At 40.6% G+C, this 19688-nt stretch overlaps 1 protein-coding gene across 5 annotated transcripts in view; it reads left to right on the top strand.

Moving 5' to 3' along the window:
- Window positions 1-13910, top strand: part of arhgef28a (Rho guanine nucleotide exchange factor (GEF) 28a) — a 50285-nt gene extending 36375 nt beyond the window's left edge. For all 5 annotated transcript variants that reach the window (XM_032569830.1, XM_032569828.1, XM_032569829.1 and 2 more), the window contains 4 exons: window positions 400-447; window positions 2069-2587; window positions 5938-6187; window positions 11867-13910. In XM_032569830.1, the coding sequence (XP_032425721.1) occupies window positions 400-447; window positions 2069-2587; window positions 5938-6187; window positions 11867-12021 (972 nt within the window). In that variant the 3' untranslated portion in view covers window positions 12022-13910. The remainder of the gene's footprint in view (window positions 1-399; window positions 448-2068; window positions 2588-5937; window positions 6188-11866) is intronic.
- Window positions 13911-19688: the final 5778 nt, after the last annotated feature.

The following is a 19688-nucleotide window of genomic DNA, read 5'->3' as shown; positions in this document are numbered from 1 at the left end:
ATTGATAGACTCATAATAAAGGGAAGTCCATTTAGCTCTTAAAGATCCTGCAGCATTAAAAATAGATATGGAGGCTTGTTCCAAAGCCGTTAGTGCGTTTGTGCTGCTCTCTGCACCCTTTATGACCTGTGAGCTAAATTACACCGATAAGAATGAATCGTTTTCTTATCGGCTCCTGTCAGGTGGTGGGGGCTTCTAAATGATGCTGTATTGATGCATTTTGCCTGGAGGGGGCGCAATTGCTACATGAATCTACTCTTACCGTGATTGAAATGCATTTTGAACTCCCCATGCAGCTTGTTATTTTGAATAATTTTGACACTGATGTTAAATATTGCATTAAAAGACATGATTGATATATTGACCTGGATTGGTATTTGAATTTTTTTTCTCTAACAGGCTGCTGAGGGTGTCCAAACCTTGACTCAGTTACTCTACAGTTTGCAGGTAAGAGCAGACCAACAAGAAGTAGTGCATGATTGTGAAATGGAATCAGTTTTTTGTGATTTCTACTAGTTTTGCACCTAGATACTCATGTTTTTATTTGTAGTCTTGCCACAATTTTAAGTCTAAACTTTAACTGTACTATAATAACTCATCAATATTATTATTTTTTTCATCTAAAAAATTTAATTCATGCTCTTTTCATTCTTTTAAGATATAAAGAGCATTTTTAATTGTTGTAAAAAAAGAACCCCCCCCCGAAAACCTCATTGAAGTCAAAACAATATATATATATTTGCAAGCTACACCTTCTTTGGTAGATTCTGACTTTACTCATCTATGTTTAGCCGCCACACAGATATATTTGTTTGCAGAAGAGACCCGAAGCCACAGGTTTGACAAACAGAGTAACAACGCTGTGTTTGACTGTTTGAAGCAACAGGAGCTCTTCCCCCAAATGGTTTATTTTTTTTGTTCAGAAACACAGGAGGGTCTTTTGTTTGGCTTTGCACACACTCGTCTCTCACTATAAAATGTAAATTTATGTACAGAGGGTGTGTGTGTGTGTGTTTGTTTGTATTTGCATTTGGTTTTTGCTTGTGTGTGTGTGTGTATACGCTTTCCTGTTTAGATTCAGAGGTTTTGATCACAATGTGATTTTCATATTCAAAGTTTTGTTTCCCCTCATGCGTCTGCAACCAAAACCAGTGATTCTATCAGTAAAGTGGATGCAAGGGGGAAAAAAACTAGGTCACCAGTTGAACCTGATTCTAATTTCCATTATAATTTGCCATTCAAATCACCTGAAACAAGGATGCACATGTGCAGTAACGTGCACAGGTAGACACTAGGAGATGCTAGAGTGCCTGCCCTTTTTACACTGAAGGAAAAAAAAAATGCCCTTCTAAAATCTTTTTTAAAAATTGTACAGCATGTGGCGGAACAAAATGAACATTTTCTGTTTTGTTGTGGCTAGGCCTGTCGCAGTAAGCAATAAATCAATTAACCACATGATAAATTAAAATGAGCTCAGTAATTTCCATTTGCATTTTGTGTTGTTTTTTTCTTTTCTCTCTCCCTCACTGACAAAAACTGCGTGACAAAAAGCTTTTGTCTCAACTAGCCACTTTTTGTGAAGGACAGTTTTGTTTAGAGAGACTTCATAACTCATTTTATTTTGTCTACTTTTTTGGATATTCAAAATGTTTTCCAGCTGAAGTGTTAAACGTTCATTGATTCTTGAGTCATTATGCCTTAGCTATTATATTAACTGAAAATGGTCTTAAAACACAATGCTGTGGTGGCGCAGGGGTTCAGCACAACCCACGTAAGGAGGCCTTAGTTCTTGACGCTGATGTCTCAGGTTCGAATCCCGGCCTGGTGACCTTTGCTGCATGTCTTTCCCCCTTTCTTATTACCCACTTTCGTGGAAATTCACTATCATATAAAGGCCACTAGAGCCAATAAAACCTTTAAAAAACAAAAAACTTTATTGTTTATCGCAATAACTCTGGGACAATTTATCGTCCGGCAAAATTTGTTATTGTGACTGGACTACTTACACCTCAAAATGTCTGAATAAATGTTCATGGTGAGGTTAACCATTATTTCTTGTTTACGCCAGGCTGCCGTAACCATTCAGGACACTTGGTACGAGGTCCAGAAGCTCCTCCTGCAAGCGAGCGAGCTGGCCTCGCCCCGCGGTCCCTGCCTGCACCTCCACGGGCTCCGCGGCAACTCGCTGCAGGAGCAGGAGAAGCAGCGCAACCTGGAGAAGCGCAAGGAGGAGGTGGCGGCGGCCCAGCGGCTCCGGGAGCAGCTGCGCCAGGAGAGGGAGCGCTGGGAGCGAGAGTGCCAGGCCAAGGAGAGCCAGCAGGTGGAGCAGGAGAGCCAGCTGGTGGAGAGGGAGAGGAAGTGCCTGCAGGCTGCGCAGAAGCTGAGGCAGGAGAGGGAGGAGCTGGAGGAGCAGCTGGAGGAGTACCAGCAGAGCCTGGAGCGCCTCCGTGAGGGGCAGAGGAGCGTGGAGAGGGAGCGCGAGCGTCAGGAGGACCAGCAGAAGCTGCTGCAGGCCTGGACGCACGGGCGGCAGAGCAGCCTGCCCGCCGTGATACCCCACATGGTCATCCCTCTGGATGTGCAGCAGGTAAGAAGTCCAACCTCCAATCGGCATTCCTCTGGAAGAAATGCTCGACCCTTTGAGGAGAAGAAACAAAAATGAACCAAAACCAAATTTTATTACGGCTGACATCATTTTGCAGGTATTTTCAGTGTTACAAAAAAAGTGAACGCAAAAGTTGTTTTTGTCTTTCTTGTTTTTGTATGTAGGTATGCTATTCTCATATTCCTTTAAAGGGGCAGTATTGTGTAAAATCAAAGCTTTTGAGCTTTAAATTATATTATATTGTTATTCCCTCATCAAAAACAAGTCTGGACTTGCCTTGATTCTTTGAGAAATCATTTAATCTCCCATGGCAACCATTCAGCTATGCAAAACACTTGGGGAGACCTAGTTTCTCCTCAGAACTGCAGTTTCCAAGCTTCTGAGCCTCCGCCTCACGGAGCAGCCCTTCCCCACTCAGCTCCTTCAGACTAGCCAGTAGCAATTAGCAAACACCTGGTGGAACTGCAGATCTGTTGAGCTCATTACGCAAGTTACTTCCTGGTGCAACGCTGGTAAAAACGTTTTTAAAGATTAATAGAGAAGCCATGTTGTGATGACTTCCTGGAAGTGGACTTTCAGAAAGAGCAATAGTTCCTTAAAACACAATTTAAAGGCAATAAATTATGATTATAAGTCACATTTGACATATGCAGCATTTTATAAAAGCTGAAAGTAACACAGTTACTTTATTTTGCAATAAAATGGCACTGTGTGCCTGGAAAATACATAGTACTGACCCTTTAAGACGCTGCGCTATGTGGACAGCCTCTAGTCATGTGACTCCACCCGCTCCCTTCTGTAACAAGAAGTGAAAAAGACAGTGAGGTTGAGAAAATTGAGGAAATTTCAAATTTTGACACGCCGGCAGTAGATATGGTCGTGGAGGAAGAGGAGCAGAAATGAGCGATTATTTGGGAATATTCTGGATAGAGTAAGGATGTTGGAAAGTAAGACTTGCTTTTACTTCTAAACTTGTTCAGTTGTGTGTTTTTTATCAGTAACTTGTACATAATCGCGAAAAAATTATGTGCAATTTTAGTTTTAGGGGTTTAGTGCTGTCCTCCATTTATCGTTGGAGGTGAACTGCTCAATATATCACGATATTGACTTTAGGCCACATCGCCCAGCCCTAGTGGTGTCATGAAGCACGGTTCGTCCAGTATTCCTTTCAGTGACCTCACTAATGAGATTCTTCTTCTTCAAAGAGCTATCAGCTTACACCGGTTCACCCGTTTCCTCCGCAGCAGCTCAACCCAGCCTTGATGTACAAGCTGTGATAACGAGAGCAATTCCAGCGCCATTCGTCTTCACGCTTCAGCGGCTCGGCTCACCAATGAACATCTCAATGATTAATGATAATTAAACCGCCGCAAATAAAAGCTTCAACAAAAATAATTAAAACCCGAGGCACGCGGCCCAAGGAACCGATCAATTGTGTCCTAAAGGGCTTGAATTATTGACACTCTGTTTGAAAAGCACCTCACTGAAATTTGCCCTGAAGCCGAAAGGCGTAGAAGATAAAGGATCTCTGCTCTCTTGGACCGCTACAGACCTCGGCTTGAATGATGAAACCAACGTGCCACATGTACCACATACAACGTCTTGCAAAGGGTATTCACTCAAAGGTAGTCAGATTGGATGGAGACCACGGGTGAACATCAGTTTTTAAGTTTTGTCGCCGCTTCCTTATTGAATTCAGCTCCGGACTTTATCTCGGCATCCTAACAAATGGGTTCACTCTGACATAAACCATTCCATTGTAGGTCCGACAGGAGTTTTTGTCCCACTAGAAGCTAAATCTCTGTCCAAACTTCAATTATTTGTAGCTTCTATCAGATTATTTCAGGATAGCCCTGTGCATGATGCTCCCATGCACTACCTTTGAGCAACCGTCCATTTTTTGAGTGTATTCTCCAGTTAACAGTTATTCGATTACTAAATTAGTAGATTAGTTATTTCATAATTGCCATGATTAATCCAATCAATCCTTTCACCCCTATAATAAGTACTTTTTCCGTGTATGTGGAGCTCTGCTGGCAGGTGGGTCTGCACCACAATGAGCGGACAAATGAGCATACTCAGGTTACAATATTCCCCCTCTCCCTCATTAATTTACACACGCCACTGTGGGTCTTTTTTTTTTCCTTTGTAGGCTAGATTTGATAAGGCTCTCCTTGCTTTGAACAGACTCACTGTATGTATTTCCATTCATCTATTTTAGTCGCCACGGAGGCCGCAGTAACAAAGCTGTGCTTTCAAAAAGGCGAGCAGAGGCAGTGGAGGTCCTAATGTTTCCCTGGTAATGTTTTAGCCTAAGGCAGTAGTTCATAGGGTCAGAGACGGATCGAATGACATACACACACACACACACACACACACACATACACGCACTCGCATATCAGCTCTCAGGTCGTATCTAATTAGCTGTGCTGCCTCCACTCAACAGTGGAAAAGCCCTGTTGACGTGATCACTAGACAGGATCGTCAGCGGTCATTGAACGAGTTGCCAGGGTTACACCCCGGACAGGTCCAGAGGGACATCTTTCACCAAAAAAAATCTAATTATCAGTCAGTTCATAAAATTGAATACACTGCAACACGTTGTGTTTTAGAAGTCTGCACTGGAAACAACCAATCATGACTTTTTGAGACCGATTTCAAAACATCAGCAAATAAAGTCCAAACATCTTTTATATTATTTTCATACACCATGAAAACTAGAACGCATGGCTGTGGGGGTTCATTCTGCGCATGCACAAGCAGATGACAACAAAAACAAGAAAGCATTGTGCTGTATTGTGCTACTTAACCAGTTTAGCTTAGCATAACTCTTGATGAGGAATATTTTTCATGAGCACTTTGTTGGGAGACGGAGACGAGTTGTTATTTACGATTAGGTGGAAACTAAAGGTGAGAATCACATGCACGTTGCATGACATTCTAAAATCACAGCACCATCTTGTGGCCTGGCATAATAACTACAGCTGACTTGAGGTATCTTGGTGGTTCCGTCCAAATGTGGATCTTTTTCTGAGGCGACATCTGAAAATACTGACAGGTTCACCTCCGAAATGGTCTTTGATCTCCTGCATCTAAAGGAAAAGTCTTTCGTCATCGATGTTCTCAGAACCATTTCATTGTGTATTATTGCTGTGAAATATATTTACATAGGCAATGACTATAATTTACTTGTTACTTGTTCAGTGTAACATCTCATGCTGCTAGAACATTTTACAGCTGGGGACACAGTTGGAACATCTTAAAATTTCCTTTGAATTCACGCTGCTTTCAACCTGAGAAACGTAACTGTGGGATTTTTCTCTGCCTGACAGGCCTCTCCGCCAAACAACTCCAGACAGCACTCCGGCAACGGCTCTGTGTTTGTGAACGAGGCGGCGTTTGCCGGTGGCAGCGTCAACAATCGCCACTTCCACCACAAACGGAACGACCCGAGAGCACACAATTGTTTCAACAGCTTGTTGGACAGATCTAACAACAGACAGTACCCTGGTGTTACGAGCCCGCACGGCACTGGATACATCTACACTAATCCCCTGGGAAGTCCGAAGCACTCAACCGGTGGTAAGAAATACCTAAAACCGTGTTCATAGAAGGCTGGTTTATTGTATGTTAATATCTTTAAATTGTCATTGACATTAAATTAGCAATAAATGCTAATTGGCATTGACCAGATAATTGGTGTTACCTCGTTGCCTCCTTTTGTAATGTAGGCTTGAATTAAAGACTCAGTTGAGTCCCATCATCAACCATGTAACATGTAAACCATTTAATTGAATGAAGGAATTACTGTTTTTAAGATTTTGATTAGTTTTCAATTGAATAAGCCATATTGTAATATTTCAAATATCTACTTTGACCAAGAAAACTCCCAAACATCTAAAGTCTTTTTTATGCTCATAAAGCAGACTGCAGTGTTAGTTATATGAGTTAAATCCTTGCTATTGTATTAATATGAAATGCAACATATATTTATTTTGTAACTGTAAAACACATTATGTTGTATCCAACAAAATCTTTACCAAACATAGTTCCTATGTGGTCTTAAAAATCAGGAAAATTGTAGAATTTGATCAGTATTTTCCTTGTCTGGACAAGAAAAGGAAATTTGAAGAAATGTTTGTATTTCCAGATGTTATGTCATGTCTCACTGTCTGTGTGTTATCTTTTTGCCCCTCTTCCTTTTATGCTTTGTCTTTCCTTCCTCCCTGTCTCGAGGAAGAAGGAAAGAATGATACCTTCCTTGTATCATTGTTTTTTCTTTCTTTCTGTCCTTCATTGGGTCCTGTCCTCCCTTCCTTTCTTTCTGGTGTCTTTCTGTCAGTCATTCCTTGTGTTTTCTCTTTTGTCCTTTATGTTTTGGTCCTTTCTCATATCCTTTTTCTCCTTTCCGCCTTTCCTTTTACCTCTCCTACCTTTCTTCCTTCCTTCCTTGTTTCTCGTTAGTCCTTGAGCCATTTCTTACTTTCTTCTCTTCCCTTCCGTCTCCCATCTTTCCTACCTTGTATGCCTTCTTCCTTTATTCCTTGTGTCATTTGTGTGTTCCTTTTTTCCCACTGTTTGGTTTTTCCAGGTTTTGCATTTAAAAAACCCGCCAACATGTCCATTAAATAAATGTTAAATAACATGCTAAGTGCATGGTAGCGCTTCCCGATACTTTGCTTTCGGCATTTTATGCTCAGGGCTGTAAGTGAATGGCTCCGATTACATTTTCCAGTTTTCATTTCAATTTTTTACCTAACACGATTAGGTGTGTTGGTGCTAATGGCACAGTGAGGGGTTCTGCTATCAACCCATCAGCTGACAGGAGAAATGTTCTGCCTGTGAGAATGTAAACAAAGCGGAGCTTCACTGGTTTCACCCACGCTTGCGAGAGCACACTGAGCTTTCAAGGCTGTATCCCTGGTGAGGCCTCGTCTGCCCTTCCTCTCAACCCCCCACTCCACATTATTGTCTCACCATCTCCACCTGATCACCTCCCACCCTCCCACCCGCCCCACAGCCCTGCCAAAGGAAGAGAAAAAAAAAAATCAATGTATTCTCCATCTATCGCCTGCCAGGGGTCACAACAATACGTGAATCACAGTTCACAAGCGACGGGTGACTGATTAGGACATTGATCTTGAAAAAAAGATAAACAATCTTTACAAAACTCATTACTGCATGACTTGTCATCACAGCAGGTGAACGGACAGGGGGAGTGGGGAGCGGGGTGAAGGTGTGAGGTACGGGGTAGAGGAATGAGAGATCCAGACACAAATGGATCTATGTTTCTTCTCTCAGGAGGTGTCAGCAGTCAGCAACACTCTCACGTTCCTCATCTCTCATCCTGGTATCGCACACCGTAGATGAGGAAAATAACCGTTTACATTCGGCGCGAGTGTCCGTCTTGGCAGGAACGTGGGTGAGAGCTACCCGCGCCACCCGCCCGAGTTCCTGGAATTGTTTACCGTCTCTCGTTCATTGATTAGCTTATTCCCCGTTATCGAGCGCACACAGGGCTCCGACGAAACCTGAGTTACTTGTTAACAAGCCGAGGGAAATAACGGCCGCGGTTTCCAGCGTCAGGGTTGTTTCAGATCATTTTTTTCTGTAATGGATTGCTCAGTGAGTCCCACAAGGGCCTGGAACGAACTAATCCACACAGGGGGAATATAATAATTGATCTTTTCTTAATTTCCTGCTTGATTAAACACCCCTATAAAGGCCCATCCTCTTACTTTATGCAGATTTAAAGAGCTTCTTTGTCACTATACTTAGATTGAACCTCACCCTCACACTCCTTCCGTGGCATGCAGAGGAACTTTCTGTTTTTAGTGAGAAAAAGAAAAAAAGATCCTCTTTCAAATGCAAATTCTCCACTGTGCCATCACACGATTCAAGACACGATCGCACATCCCCTCTTCTCCTTAGCATGTAACTGCTTCTCTCTGAGACGCACGTTTTCACGGAGTAGATTTCCATAATTTGATCCAGGACAATGTAATCTCTTTGAAGCAGTTGGGTGGAATTTACCGACACGATGCTGACGAGCTGCGATCCTTTTCACGAGTTTCTGAAAAGGATCGGAGATGTGAGTAAAAAGAGCGGGAAAAGATAAAACCAGTTCACCTTTACGGTGGACTGTGGATGAGTTGGAACTTCATAGGAAAAAAAACAAAGTAAAACCTTTAATTTCCACTTTACTATTATGCATTGCTTTTTCTTTTTGTTGTTTTAACACTACATTATGTCCAAAAGGTCAAAGGGTATTTGTAAGGCACTATATAATGAAGTCATCCTATCGCTTTTAGGGTGTTTTGACAGCACCAGCATTCTGCTTTTGGCTAGACTGGATGGGGTACTTCACCACAAGCCATTTAGATTTAAGATTCAATTTCTCAACATTGCTCTGCACAAGATTGGGTAATAAAATTATACAATCTTGTGTTTTCCCTGAAGTCCCTCTGGCACAAAACAAAAAACAAATGAAAAGCACTGCAGCAGAAAAATGCGGTCTGATCGAACAAACCGAGGACATATCAGTTCGTGCCTTTTTCAGCCGGTGTGTATCCAGTGAAGTGTGTGTGTTTTGAGCGACCGTATCGTTTATGGGTCCAGCCGAGTTTCTGCAGATCATAAAAACGTACGCACCTATCCGAGGCTCGGGTCTGTCACAAAAGTTGTGGTGTAGGTTTTGTTTTTCCCTTTGTCCTGAACATACAAGATAAATGGGGCCATTGACTTACTTTATTTCAAATGTTATTAGTTTTATTTCTTAAACAAAGTAGTTAAATAAATATCCATATGTCCAAATATGTTGGGACAACAGAGGCTTGTTATAAGGGAGGGGTTTTTTTGTGACCACACAGCAAACAAGGCATCTAGATCCTATGTTGAGTCTGAAGTCTGTCATTTTTACTTGTCCTTCCTAAAGTAATCAGCATGAATATTCATAACTTCATCTGTTTTTGGAAGGTTCTTAGCAGAAGAGCTGATAAGAGCATCTGTTTTATGTAAATCTAGTTTAATTTAATTGTTCCTTCTGTATGTGGGCTTGAAGCGACACAAACAGAGTTCTGTCTCTCTGCTGCTGCTGCTTCGTAACTGAGTCATACGTCCTTCAGTGAGGGGGAAAAAAAGTGAACAGAATGGAAAAATTAAAGTAAAAATGTGACAAATGTGAGACCGCTGCTTTATTTTCATTCTCTGGCGTTGACATGGAAATAAAGAAAGTCCTGTTGTTGCCATGGAAGTATAAAAAAAATAAAATCTAATGTCGCCGCCATGAAAATCAAACACGTTCTTCAACAGTTAGGCGTCTAACAGCCGTCCTTCCTTTAACTCGTGGAAGTGAGACAAAAAAACCATCTCAAACTGAAAAATTGCACATAAGCGTACCATGAATTTCAAATTTTAATTTGTGAACAAAGTAGGACTTTGGTTACAATTCATTTACACCCAGGTAGGGATTTATTGAGAAACGGCAAAAGCAAATGAGGCAGGTTAGCAGTGTTTGCTAAAAACTGATGGTGCCATCCAGGACATGTTGCTGTGAAATGTCATCTCTGCTGCCTGGAAATGAAGCGACTGTCTTCAGTCAGAGGCCTGTTTGAGAGCCTGACTGCTACTGGATATCATCACCTTGCCTGGATAATACAAGCTAAAACATTTAATTTCCCTGTGGGATAAAAATAAACCAGTTTTTTGAATTGGTATTTTTTTGCCTTCCACACCAAGCCACAAACAGCGATATCATATGGTTGATGTGACTGACAACTTCAACATCAAGCAACCTACTTACACCTTAAAGTTTATATTTTATTTAGAAAGCTTTTTGCCAAGCAGGAAAGAAAGTTTCTAATTCTTAAGCGTGTTTTTTTTTTCTTCTCTCAAGCAAGCTGCTAGCTGTATATGAATATTACTAATATGGGATATCGCCACGACAGAGATTGAGTGTTTTTATCATCTGGCTCCACGTTGATATCTCATCTATCAGCAACCATGTGGCGGCTGAGAGGGCGACTCTAACAGACGCTCGTATGATTAATCAGACAGAGAGACTTTCCTGCAGGGACACAATGAGGCAATTTACAGTTCATGCCATCTGTTACCATGACAGCACACCTACCCTAATACTAGACAGCCCGTCCATTAAGACAAACATAAAGATGCAGCTCTACCCTAAATGCACAACTACATGCAACCCACATATTACTGCCTTTTTATGATTTTGTTTGTTAGAATAACTACATATTATTTAATCTGTTTAGTATCTCAGACCCTGTATTATCATCAAGAGTGAGCCGGCACGGCTCCTTAAAGTCAAGTCCTAAGTTTTAGATGATCATAAACAGATGATACATTGGATAGTGCTGAGATGAAGGGCACTGGCTTTAGAATCTGTTATTGCATGAACCTCGTACTTTGATCTTAAAAAACCCACTGCGATTAGAAAAACACTGGTTGGCTAATCAGGGCGAGATTGTTAAATAATTCAGCAGCACTTGCTGAACTATGATCCTGACTCTTTCAAGCATTAGCAGTAATAAGGGTTTTGATGATCTTAAGCGTAAAAAAGTCAATTCAATTCAATAATTTTCAAAAAGTTTTTTACCTGTCAACTCAACACAGTGTTTAGACTCTGAAATATGAACGCAGATATTCAGAAACTCTGCATAATGGAATGACTGACTTGCTTTATTCCCAGTAAACCAAACATTTCTTTAAAGAAAGATGCCATTCCTCTCAAAAGAAGCATGAAAAAAATCCAGATTACACTTTGTGAAGTACAGATGTTGCAACATCATGCTGTGGAGATGTTTTGATTGGTGCACTTCACAAAATGTATTTAAATAATTTATTTATATCCTTTTTAGGGATAGAACTTTTAAGAAGGTAGCTTTACCTTTCAGTCAGGAAGGTAAAGCTTAGGTTTAACTGAGTCTTTGATTATGTCACCAAATTAATTTCAAAGTGGTTGATTGATGAGAAAATCTTCAGGCAAAACTGAAAAGATGTTTGAAAGCAACAAATCTAACTCGGTTAGAGCCGTTCCAGCAGGCAAAATCCAGTTCACTGTTGTGTAAAGTTTGTGTAAGGTTGACCCATCTTCTACCAATCACTGTAAACCTTTGAGCATTCTCAAAAAACTTTTTTTCTCTTTTGAATAGGCTCATTTAATGTCTCTCTACCTAGGTTGAGGAGTTACTGTGTGGAATTGAACTGTCTTCTCTTTTCCTTTTTTCTTTTGTGTTCACTCAGAGCACAGCTACAATGGCAACACCTGGATGTCGACAGCTGACCCCGATCCGGAGCTCCCACATCCCAGTGAGCATCATCTGGAGCTGAGCACGCTGGTTTCCTTGGAGACGGACAGCAATCAGGAGGAGGGAAGGGAAACTATCGTGTTCCTGTGAACGTTGAACCATGTCAGACACCCGGAAACATTTCCGTCTTATATTTTGCCTCAAACACTGCCGTTCTCCTCTCCCATGCATCTCATCTCTTGCGCACTATATTTAATGCTCTTGAAAAAGATCCTTTAACTGAGGCTCTACCCTGTATCAATGAAAATGTCAGCAAGCCCTACTTTTTCTTGCAACTCCAGTAAATTACAGAGCAGCTTAGCAGACCTGTTGTCCGTGAACACATGTTGCCTCTCAGTTTAAAGAAAAAATAACGTCTGACATGACTGCAGGAGAAATGTTGCACTTGTGTTGCTGTGCTTGTTAAATCAGGGATTAACACGAAACAGTAGAAGCAAACACTTCAAGTGCAGCAAATCCTACTTTAGGAATAGTTTGGTGGTTTTTGAAGCGAGGTGATGTTAGCAGGATTGTAAGATGTTCACATTTCAGCTGCAGATAACTCTCTTGATGTCTCCATTTGATGTAAACTGAGATTAATATTTCTCAAAGGCTGAAGCTAACAGCTAGCTAGCTAGTTGTAAAACAAGTTCAGTCTCAGAAACGTCATAGTGGTTTACGAAAACACTAAAAATACCATTGTTAGGTTTGCTTTGAGTGGATATTTAAACAGTAGTCGATGATTATTTACACAGGAAATGACAGAAGAAGGTGGTGCGCCACCAATGATCTTCCTGTGTGAAACGTGTGCTGTACTGAGTACAGAATAGAAAAGTAAGGCAGTTTAACAAACAATAAAATAGGGTTCACTTAAACTGCCATATAATTTTTTTTCTTTTTTTTTTGCGTTCTACACTGTTTTTGTTTATATCATCCATTTCTCAGCGGATGTGAACACTTTCAGTTTGACTCGTTTTGAATAGCTTAGCCCCGTTTCTGGCTAGCTGTTAGCCTTTAAACACTGAGGATTACTTTTGTTTTCTAAGAAACTTACTGACATGACATATCTGCAACAGAAACCATCTCCGGTTATCTCTATGATATCGACTTCATAGAACTTCATTTTTAAAATCCGGACTAAGTCGTTAAGGTGGCAGTGTGATTGAAATGTTTTTTGTTGTTTTTTTTAAATTGACATATATTCTTCAAACAATTTCTGCGTTTATTTAACAAAGACCTTCGGTTTGTAAATGAGCGAGGCTACCTTCACTTTGCCTTAAATGCAAAAATAATTTTGGCATTTGCCTTTTTTAGCAAGAATTTAGCTAAAACCACAATTCTGCTAACTCACTCAACCCTGCATGCATAGAAGGCTTTCATCTCTTCCATTATATTTGATGAAAAAGAGAAAACATGTTAAACCTTACAGGTTGTAAACCGTCCTGAGAATATTTTTGAAGTGCCCATAACAATACAAAGTTGCCTTCCTGATGCTGTTCTGCTTACTTCTGAGCGATTGCACTTGAATATTCATGTTGTGCATTTGCATGCTGTTTCTCCAGAGCATTTTGCTGTCTTAAAACAGATCTGTGCCAATGCTTTAGCCGTGTCCCGTTGTTTTTTTCATGCACTACAAGACAGAAAATTATTCAATTTTTCTGTTTTCTTTTACGTTTGCTGCAAGGACAGTAAAGCAGTGGCAGTATTTAATGTGGTATTTAGTAAAATGTACAGAAAATATGTTTATTATTTATTTATGCATAACAATTGATGTTTTACCGGTTTTTTTCTTCTTAAAAGGTCCATTTGTACATAATTGTGTAACTGTGTGAACGTCGTCATTCCATGAGCGTTAAATAGCCACACGTATCGAGAAAATGTCTTTTGTGGACTCCCGAGACGTGAGTTTTGTTTTCCTTTTGGCTTGTTAAGTAAAAATCCACTTTTGTTTTGCTATTTCAATAAAACTGCACAAACGAGTGGCGCAGCCGCAAACATCACCCCATGTATCGTGTCCTTGATTTCGCTGTGCGGCGTCTCCAGGTGCAAACAGATGTGAGCGCGACTGGCCGCTGCTCAGCTGCCAGCAGTGACAGGTGGCAGACCAGGTGCATGAATGTCAATGACTCGGTGTCGGACTGCACCTCGGAATTGCAGTCACCGTCAGTACAAAACAAAGCAAGCAAACAAAAAAAAAAACATTTAAGACTTTTAAACAGTCTGCTTATGATGTTGTTGGTTTAGGTAGCAGAGAAAATCCAGGTCAGTTCTGTTATGGAGAAAGATCGCTCAGCTGCAGCTTCCCCTTATTTATTATGAACCATCTGTGTCTGTGCTGCTGTCAGAGGAGAGCAGAAATGTGAGACCGGTGTTCCAGCTACAGCTCATTATATTAAATCAGCCTGTACTTCCTTCCTCATCAGCCATTCTTTTATCTGGTCCGATATGTTTACTTTTTGAAGTGATGATGTTCCTTCACAAAATTCACGTAATTTTATTTATTTTTTTTACGTTTTTGGGGATTTTATATGACAGCGGAAGAGCAGGAAGACTATTTATTTTTCTAAATAAAAAACCTGAAAAGTGTGGCATATATTTATTCAATTTACTCATCAACAGCATCACGGAGATCAATAAACACACCCGACATACTAGGGATTAAATGATCAATCAGAGAAGTCTGGTTAATCTTTGGGTTCGATTTCCAGAAGCCCAGAGGCGCCATGTTCATCAAACAATTATCGAAGAGGGTAAACGCCATGGTGGTTTCTATATGTCCTTGAGAAATACTAAATTCTTTTGAGAAAAATATATCAATTCATCCCACCAGAAAGGTAAAAGAGTAAACTGAGTCCTGCTCCAACATGGGCTGAAAGGCCGTTCAGTGAGGAAGAAGCCATTACTCCAAAAGCCAGATTTCAGTTTTTCAAATGCAAAAAATGTCAACTACTTAATTATTTGGAGGCATTCTCTGTGGTTTGATACAAAAACAAAATCCAAGTTGCAACACAACGACCATTGTTAAATATCAAAGAGAACAGGTGAGGCGTTGAAGCTACATGTGGGCTACTGGCTCCTCCAGGGACTGGTGCACTTTTCATGAGAAGTAAAAGACACTGAACAGAAGCACACCAGTAAATTTGTGACTAATTGGCTTGAAGAGAAAGCCAAGATGTTGGAGTTTCCTAATGTTGGTACCACAGAGAAACCTGAAACGGTGTCTGTAATTACATAATGCAGTTCCACTGTTTCTACCAGGAACCTAAAACACTCCATTCAGGCTTTACTATTTAGAAATGGATTCAACTTAGTTATTGTTAGTCATTTGTAACAATTTATTCTGATTGTATATCAGACAGGGAGCAAAAAAAAAAAAAGATTTAAATACAACACATCTGGTCTTAAATGTTAAGGATATTATTTCTATGTTAGTTTTTTTTTTTCAATATACAGCACGGTATATTAGTTCTTCCTTCATATGCGTGCCGCTTCTACTGCATTAGTCTGCGGTTTCCCTTGAATTTGATTCTCTTTGCTTCGAACAGACCATCAGGGATCCATCCTGTTACCTCTACTGTTCATGTTGGTGTCAGTTCCTTCAGCTCCGGTCGAACTTGGCATCAAACACTCGACTCTAATCAGTTTTGAAATGATTATGTAATGTTACCCCCTCTCCCATGTTACAGACTGCGGTTCTGCACAAAAGGAAACTTGAACAGCTGTTTGAATGGGAAATATTAGAGCTAAGAGACTGAAATGGAGGCACATTCTTACTGTAGCTACTGAGTGCTTTCGCATGCATTTAGTGGAGATATGCCAACGCAATTTAAACTGCTACAGAACACCACTACCGCAAACCTTAATGCGTTTTATTGGGATTTTATGTGCTAGGCCAATGCAAGTTATTGAATAATTGTGAAGAGAATGGAAAAACTAGCATTGTTTTCAACTTCTTTTTTTTTTGGATTATGAATTAAAATCAGGGCTGCACAGTGGCGCAGTTGGTAGCACTGTTGCCTTGCAGCAAGAAGGTCCTGGGTTCGATTCCCGACCCGGGGTCTTTCTGCATGGAGTTTGCATGTTCTCCCTGTGCATGCGTGGGTTCTCTCCGGGTACTCCGGCTTCCTCCCACAGTCCAAAAACATGACAACAAACGAGTAAAAAAAGCACTCTAGTCAAATCGAAATTGAACTGTTGGTCTGTTTTCATACGTGTGGAGGAAAACAACCATTGCCATAAACTCGCCATCCTCGCTGAGATTAATTGAGATTAATGTCTCAAAAAGATCTCTGCGGTAGAATCGAAACACACCGTCATTTATTTTGAAAAAAAAAAAAAAAGAGAATACATCTTATTTTTCTTTGGCTTTTCTTTTACGCACAACTTTGTGTTGGTTTATCGCAAAATCCCTATGAGTCAATAATCCTGTTCATGCTTCCACTTCTGCTGACAGTTTGTTATTATTGTCTGAAATAATAATAATAATAAATATGTATTTTTCTAATGTCCAGATTACCAATATAAAAGCACCAGAGTATTGGCTCCACATCTATTTCTGTGCATAGTAACAGTAATAAAACAAAATCTCTCTGTTTTTCTGTAAAACCTGGATTTTTCATCCCCTCAGGGTTTCCATCACGGCCTTGGTGCGTGTGTGTGTGTGTGTGCGTGTGTGGGTGTGTTTGTGTGTGTGTGTGAGTCCAATAATTAAAAGCTTCTCCCTCCCCATTACCGTTCAGAAACCCCCGTTCTTGTCCTCCGTGTCTCTCTTTAGTTGATTTTTAATGACCTCAACGGAGGGTAACCAATAACACCAAAGGCGAAGCCGATAAAGGAGAGCCGTATTCCCGCTGAGTCATCTGCAAGGGTAAGACGCGCATCGCTCCGTTCGTCCCCCGAGGGGAGAAGCGTAATGATTTCTGCGGGTGCGCGGAATAAAGCCACCCAGGCCCGAGTATAAATAACAGGCATTAAAGTGCGTCCCACCGAGGGACGCTTTGATGAGGAACCTGAACAATGCACAGAATATATACAGGTTATTAGATTTCTCTTCGGGTGAAAAATGGCGACAGGGCGAGGTTCAGAATAAATACAAACTGTTCAGAATAACACGAGAAATCCACAACCGGATCTCCTGTTGTTTCGTGGGTTTTTCTATAGGCTTCTGCTTTAGCCTGTGGGAGAATCTACCAAAGATTATTCAACATACGGATCCAGTTTTGAAGTTGGTTCTCTGGAGCTCATTCACCCGCCTTTCCTCTTAACAATGGGTTCAATTTTGTGTTGCTCAATGTATCTGTTTAAACTCCTTTCAGCTGATTCAAAGTCTATAGCGTTTTTTGTTGCTTAACGCAAAAAAACAAAACAAACAAACAAAAAAACAAAAACACAAAGAGGTGAAAATCTAACGTCGCCTTTCCGGTTACAGAAGCAGAATTCACTTTATTTATTCTTCCTCTAAAATCGAGCATCTTTTGCTTCCCGTGGGCGTCACTTTGACCGGCGGAGAGAAGATTGAGGTGGATTTATTTAACGACTTCCGGTCACATTTGCATCAGACACACCAAGAAAAGGGGTAATTAAAAAACAAAACAAAACCAAAAAAAATATATGAAGAAATAAGCATTATTTACAGAAACCTAACACCAAAATGATAAGTGGCACCAATAAATATTTACATACACACAAATCATTGCAGCTGAACTAATCTAAGGTCAATCAAAGAATAAATGTAACGTAACATAACTTCTCAAAAGTCGTACCCCTCCTAATTTAGATGGTACGCTCCAGCGCTTTCTAAGCATCACGTGGAACTTTTTTTTTTTTTTTTTTCCAGCGTTTTGCTGCCCCACCTTTCTGAGGAAACACAGCTGGAAAGGTAAGTGATCGTTTCAAACAACATAATTGTTGAATTAGGAAAAAAAAACACACACACACACAAAACAAAAAAAAAAAAAACAAATCAACATTTTTTTCGATTTGGTCCTGTAACGGAAGTATATGGCCAAGTCCCTCCACTCACGACGACGTTCAACGAAAAGTCAAAATACAACTGAAACACAGAACTGAACAAAGAAAAATTTGGTCTGTAAATTAATTAAACACGACGTGATGTCAATAATCCTATTTCAGTAGAGATGGTCTCCGTCATGGTGAGTTATTTTAATGCATTTCAGTTACAACTGCAGTTCTAAACAAGTGTAGACTTTATATTCTTTTATCAAGAGAAAACTGCAAAAAGTATTGACTTCTTGTAGCAAACGGTACAAGAAGAACACAACCAGTAGACGTCAAGAAAGCCTTGCGTTGTTTTCTTCACAAAATAAGAAAAACTGATGCTAGTATGCTGGATGGACTTCTGGAACCTCTTTTCAACACAGAAAAAGATTGAGTGAGCGCTCTTACTTTCCCCCAAGATCTGCAATATGCAGGAGATGTAATTGAGCTTCGGGATGAGAGATTTCTCACACACTCTGCCACTGTCACTTCAAGTTCACAGTAAGGGACAGATACCTCCGCAGTGCAGGGAAGATGCCAACCAGAGCCAGAGTAGACCAACCTCCTCCCAAATAAAAAAATAACCCCCCAACAGAGCAGATTGCGACCCATATTTCCAACAGCGCCAACCGGGTTGGATCTGAGCAGAACCAGTGTAACTTATCTGCCAGCTTCTGCATCTGGCAGCCCAACCCTGTTCCACCAACCAACAACCTTGAAGTGAGATTTCAGGGCCAAACATCCGTTTGCAGCGATGAAACGAACTGGAGGCGGACTCAAAGGGTTTGCGTGGTGTGACAGGCGGTGTCCTCCAAATGACGTTTTTACGCTTGCGTGCAATTGATCGAATGAGCAAAACACCGGTAAAATAAAAAAAAAAATAAAAAAGTGAGGCTGTGTGTGATTTCCGTTTGCTGCTGCTGTTTTATAATTCACTGCTAATATGCTAACAGAGGGAATAGCGATGAGAAATCCACCTCCGCTTACTATGAAAAGCAGTCTTTTATGGAGGTGGCAGACACTCTTTATTGCTAAAATGTATTTATCCTTTTTTTTAAAAAAATACGAAAAATGGTTTTCAAATCCGTTTCAAACATACAAAATAAGCACGTTTATTTTAAATGTTTACTATTTCTAAACTAATACTTCATAAAATACAAAGACATTTAATGTGCTTCCACACCAGCTGTCAGAGCTTGCGTGATAAGAGATTTTAACCTTGCATATTCCACTCTCTGCCTTTGAAATAATTGAAAAGTAAATGTAACGTTACATTAACTGTGACATGCTGTCCTCATGTCCTTCGTCGGCCATTTTAGACATGACACATGGCGAGTTGGGGTTAAATTTGCACAAAAATTGTCTGCCTGAATTTGCGTCTTTAAATCCGTTAGGATTGTTCTTCAATAGCAGTTCACGAACTGCATACAAACACAAATCGCCATGGAACGCTTTTAAATCCCTGCGTAATGTGCCAGTTTACCGGGTCTTCAAGATCCTGTTCTCAGACGGCACCCGTCCGCTCTTCACCTGCACTCGTTTGAGCTCACAGGGTTGCAGCGATGGTGCCGACCTCCAGAGGTGAGAGGGCGGGGTACACGGTTCATCACAGGACAAGCAGTGCGCACATGCACACACAGACGCGTACCAAAAGGCAATTTATGTAGACCAATTAACCTAATGAATGCGACTATCATGAGCTACCAACAAGGAAAAGCTGTAAACTCCTAGTGCGTTTTATTTAAGTATTTATTTGTCAAAAGGCACTTGTGTTTGTTTTC

This window comes from Xiphophorus hellerii, chromosome 8, assembly GCF_003331165.1.
Source record: "Xiphophorus hellerii strain 12219 chromosome 8, Xiphophorus_hellerii-4.1, whole genome shotgun sequence".
Taxonomy (NCBI): domain Eukaryota; kingdom Metazoa; phylum Chordata; class Actinopteri; order Cyprinodontiformes; family Poeciliidae; genus Xiphophorus; species Xiphophorus hellerii.
The sequence above is the reverse complement of the archived record's forward strand: the minus strand, read 5'-3'. Positions and strand labels throughout refer to the sequence as shown.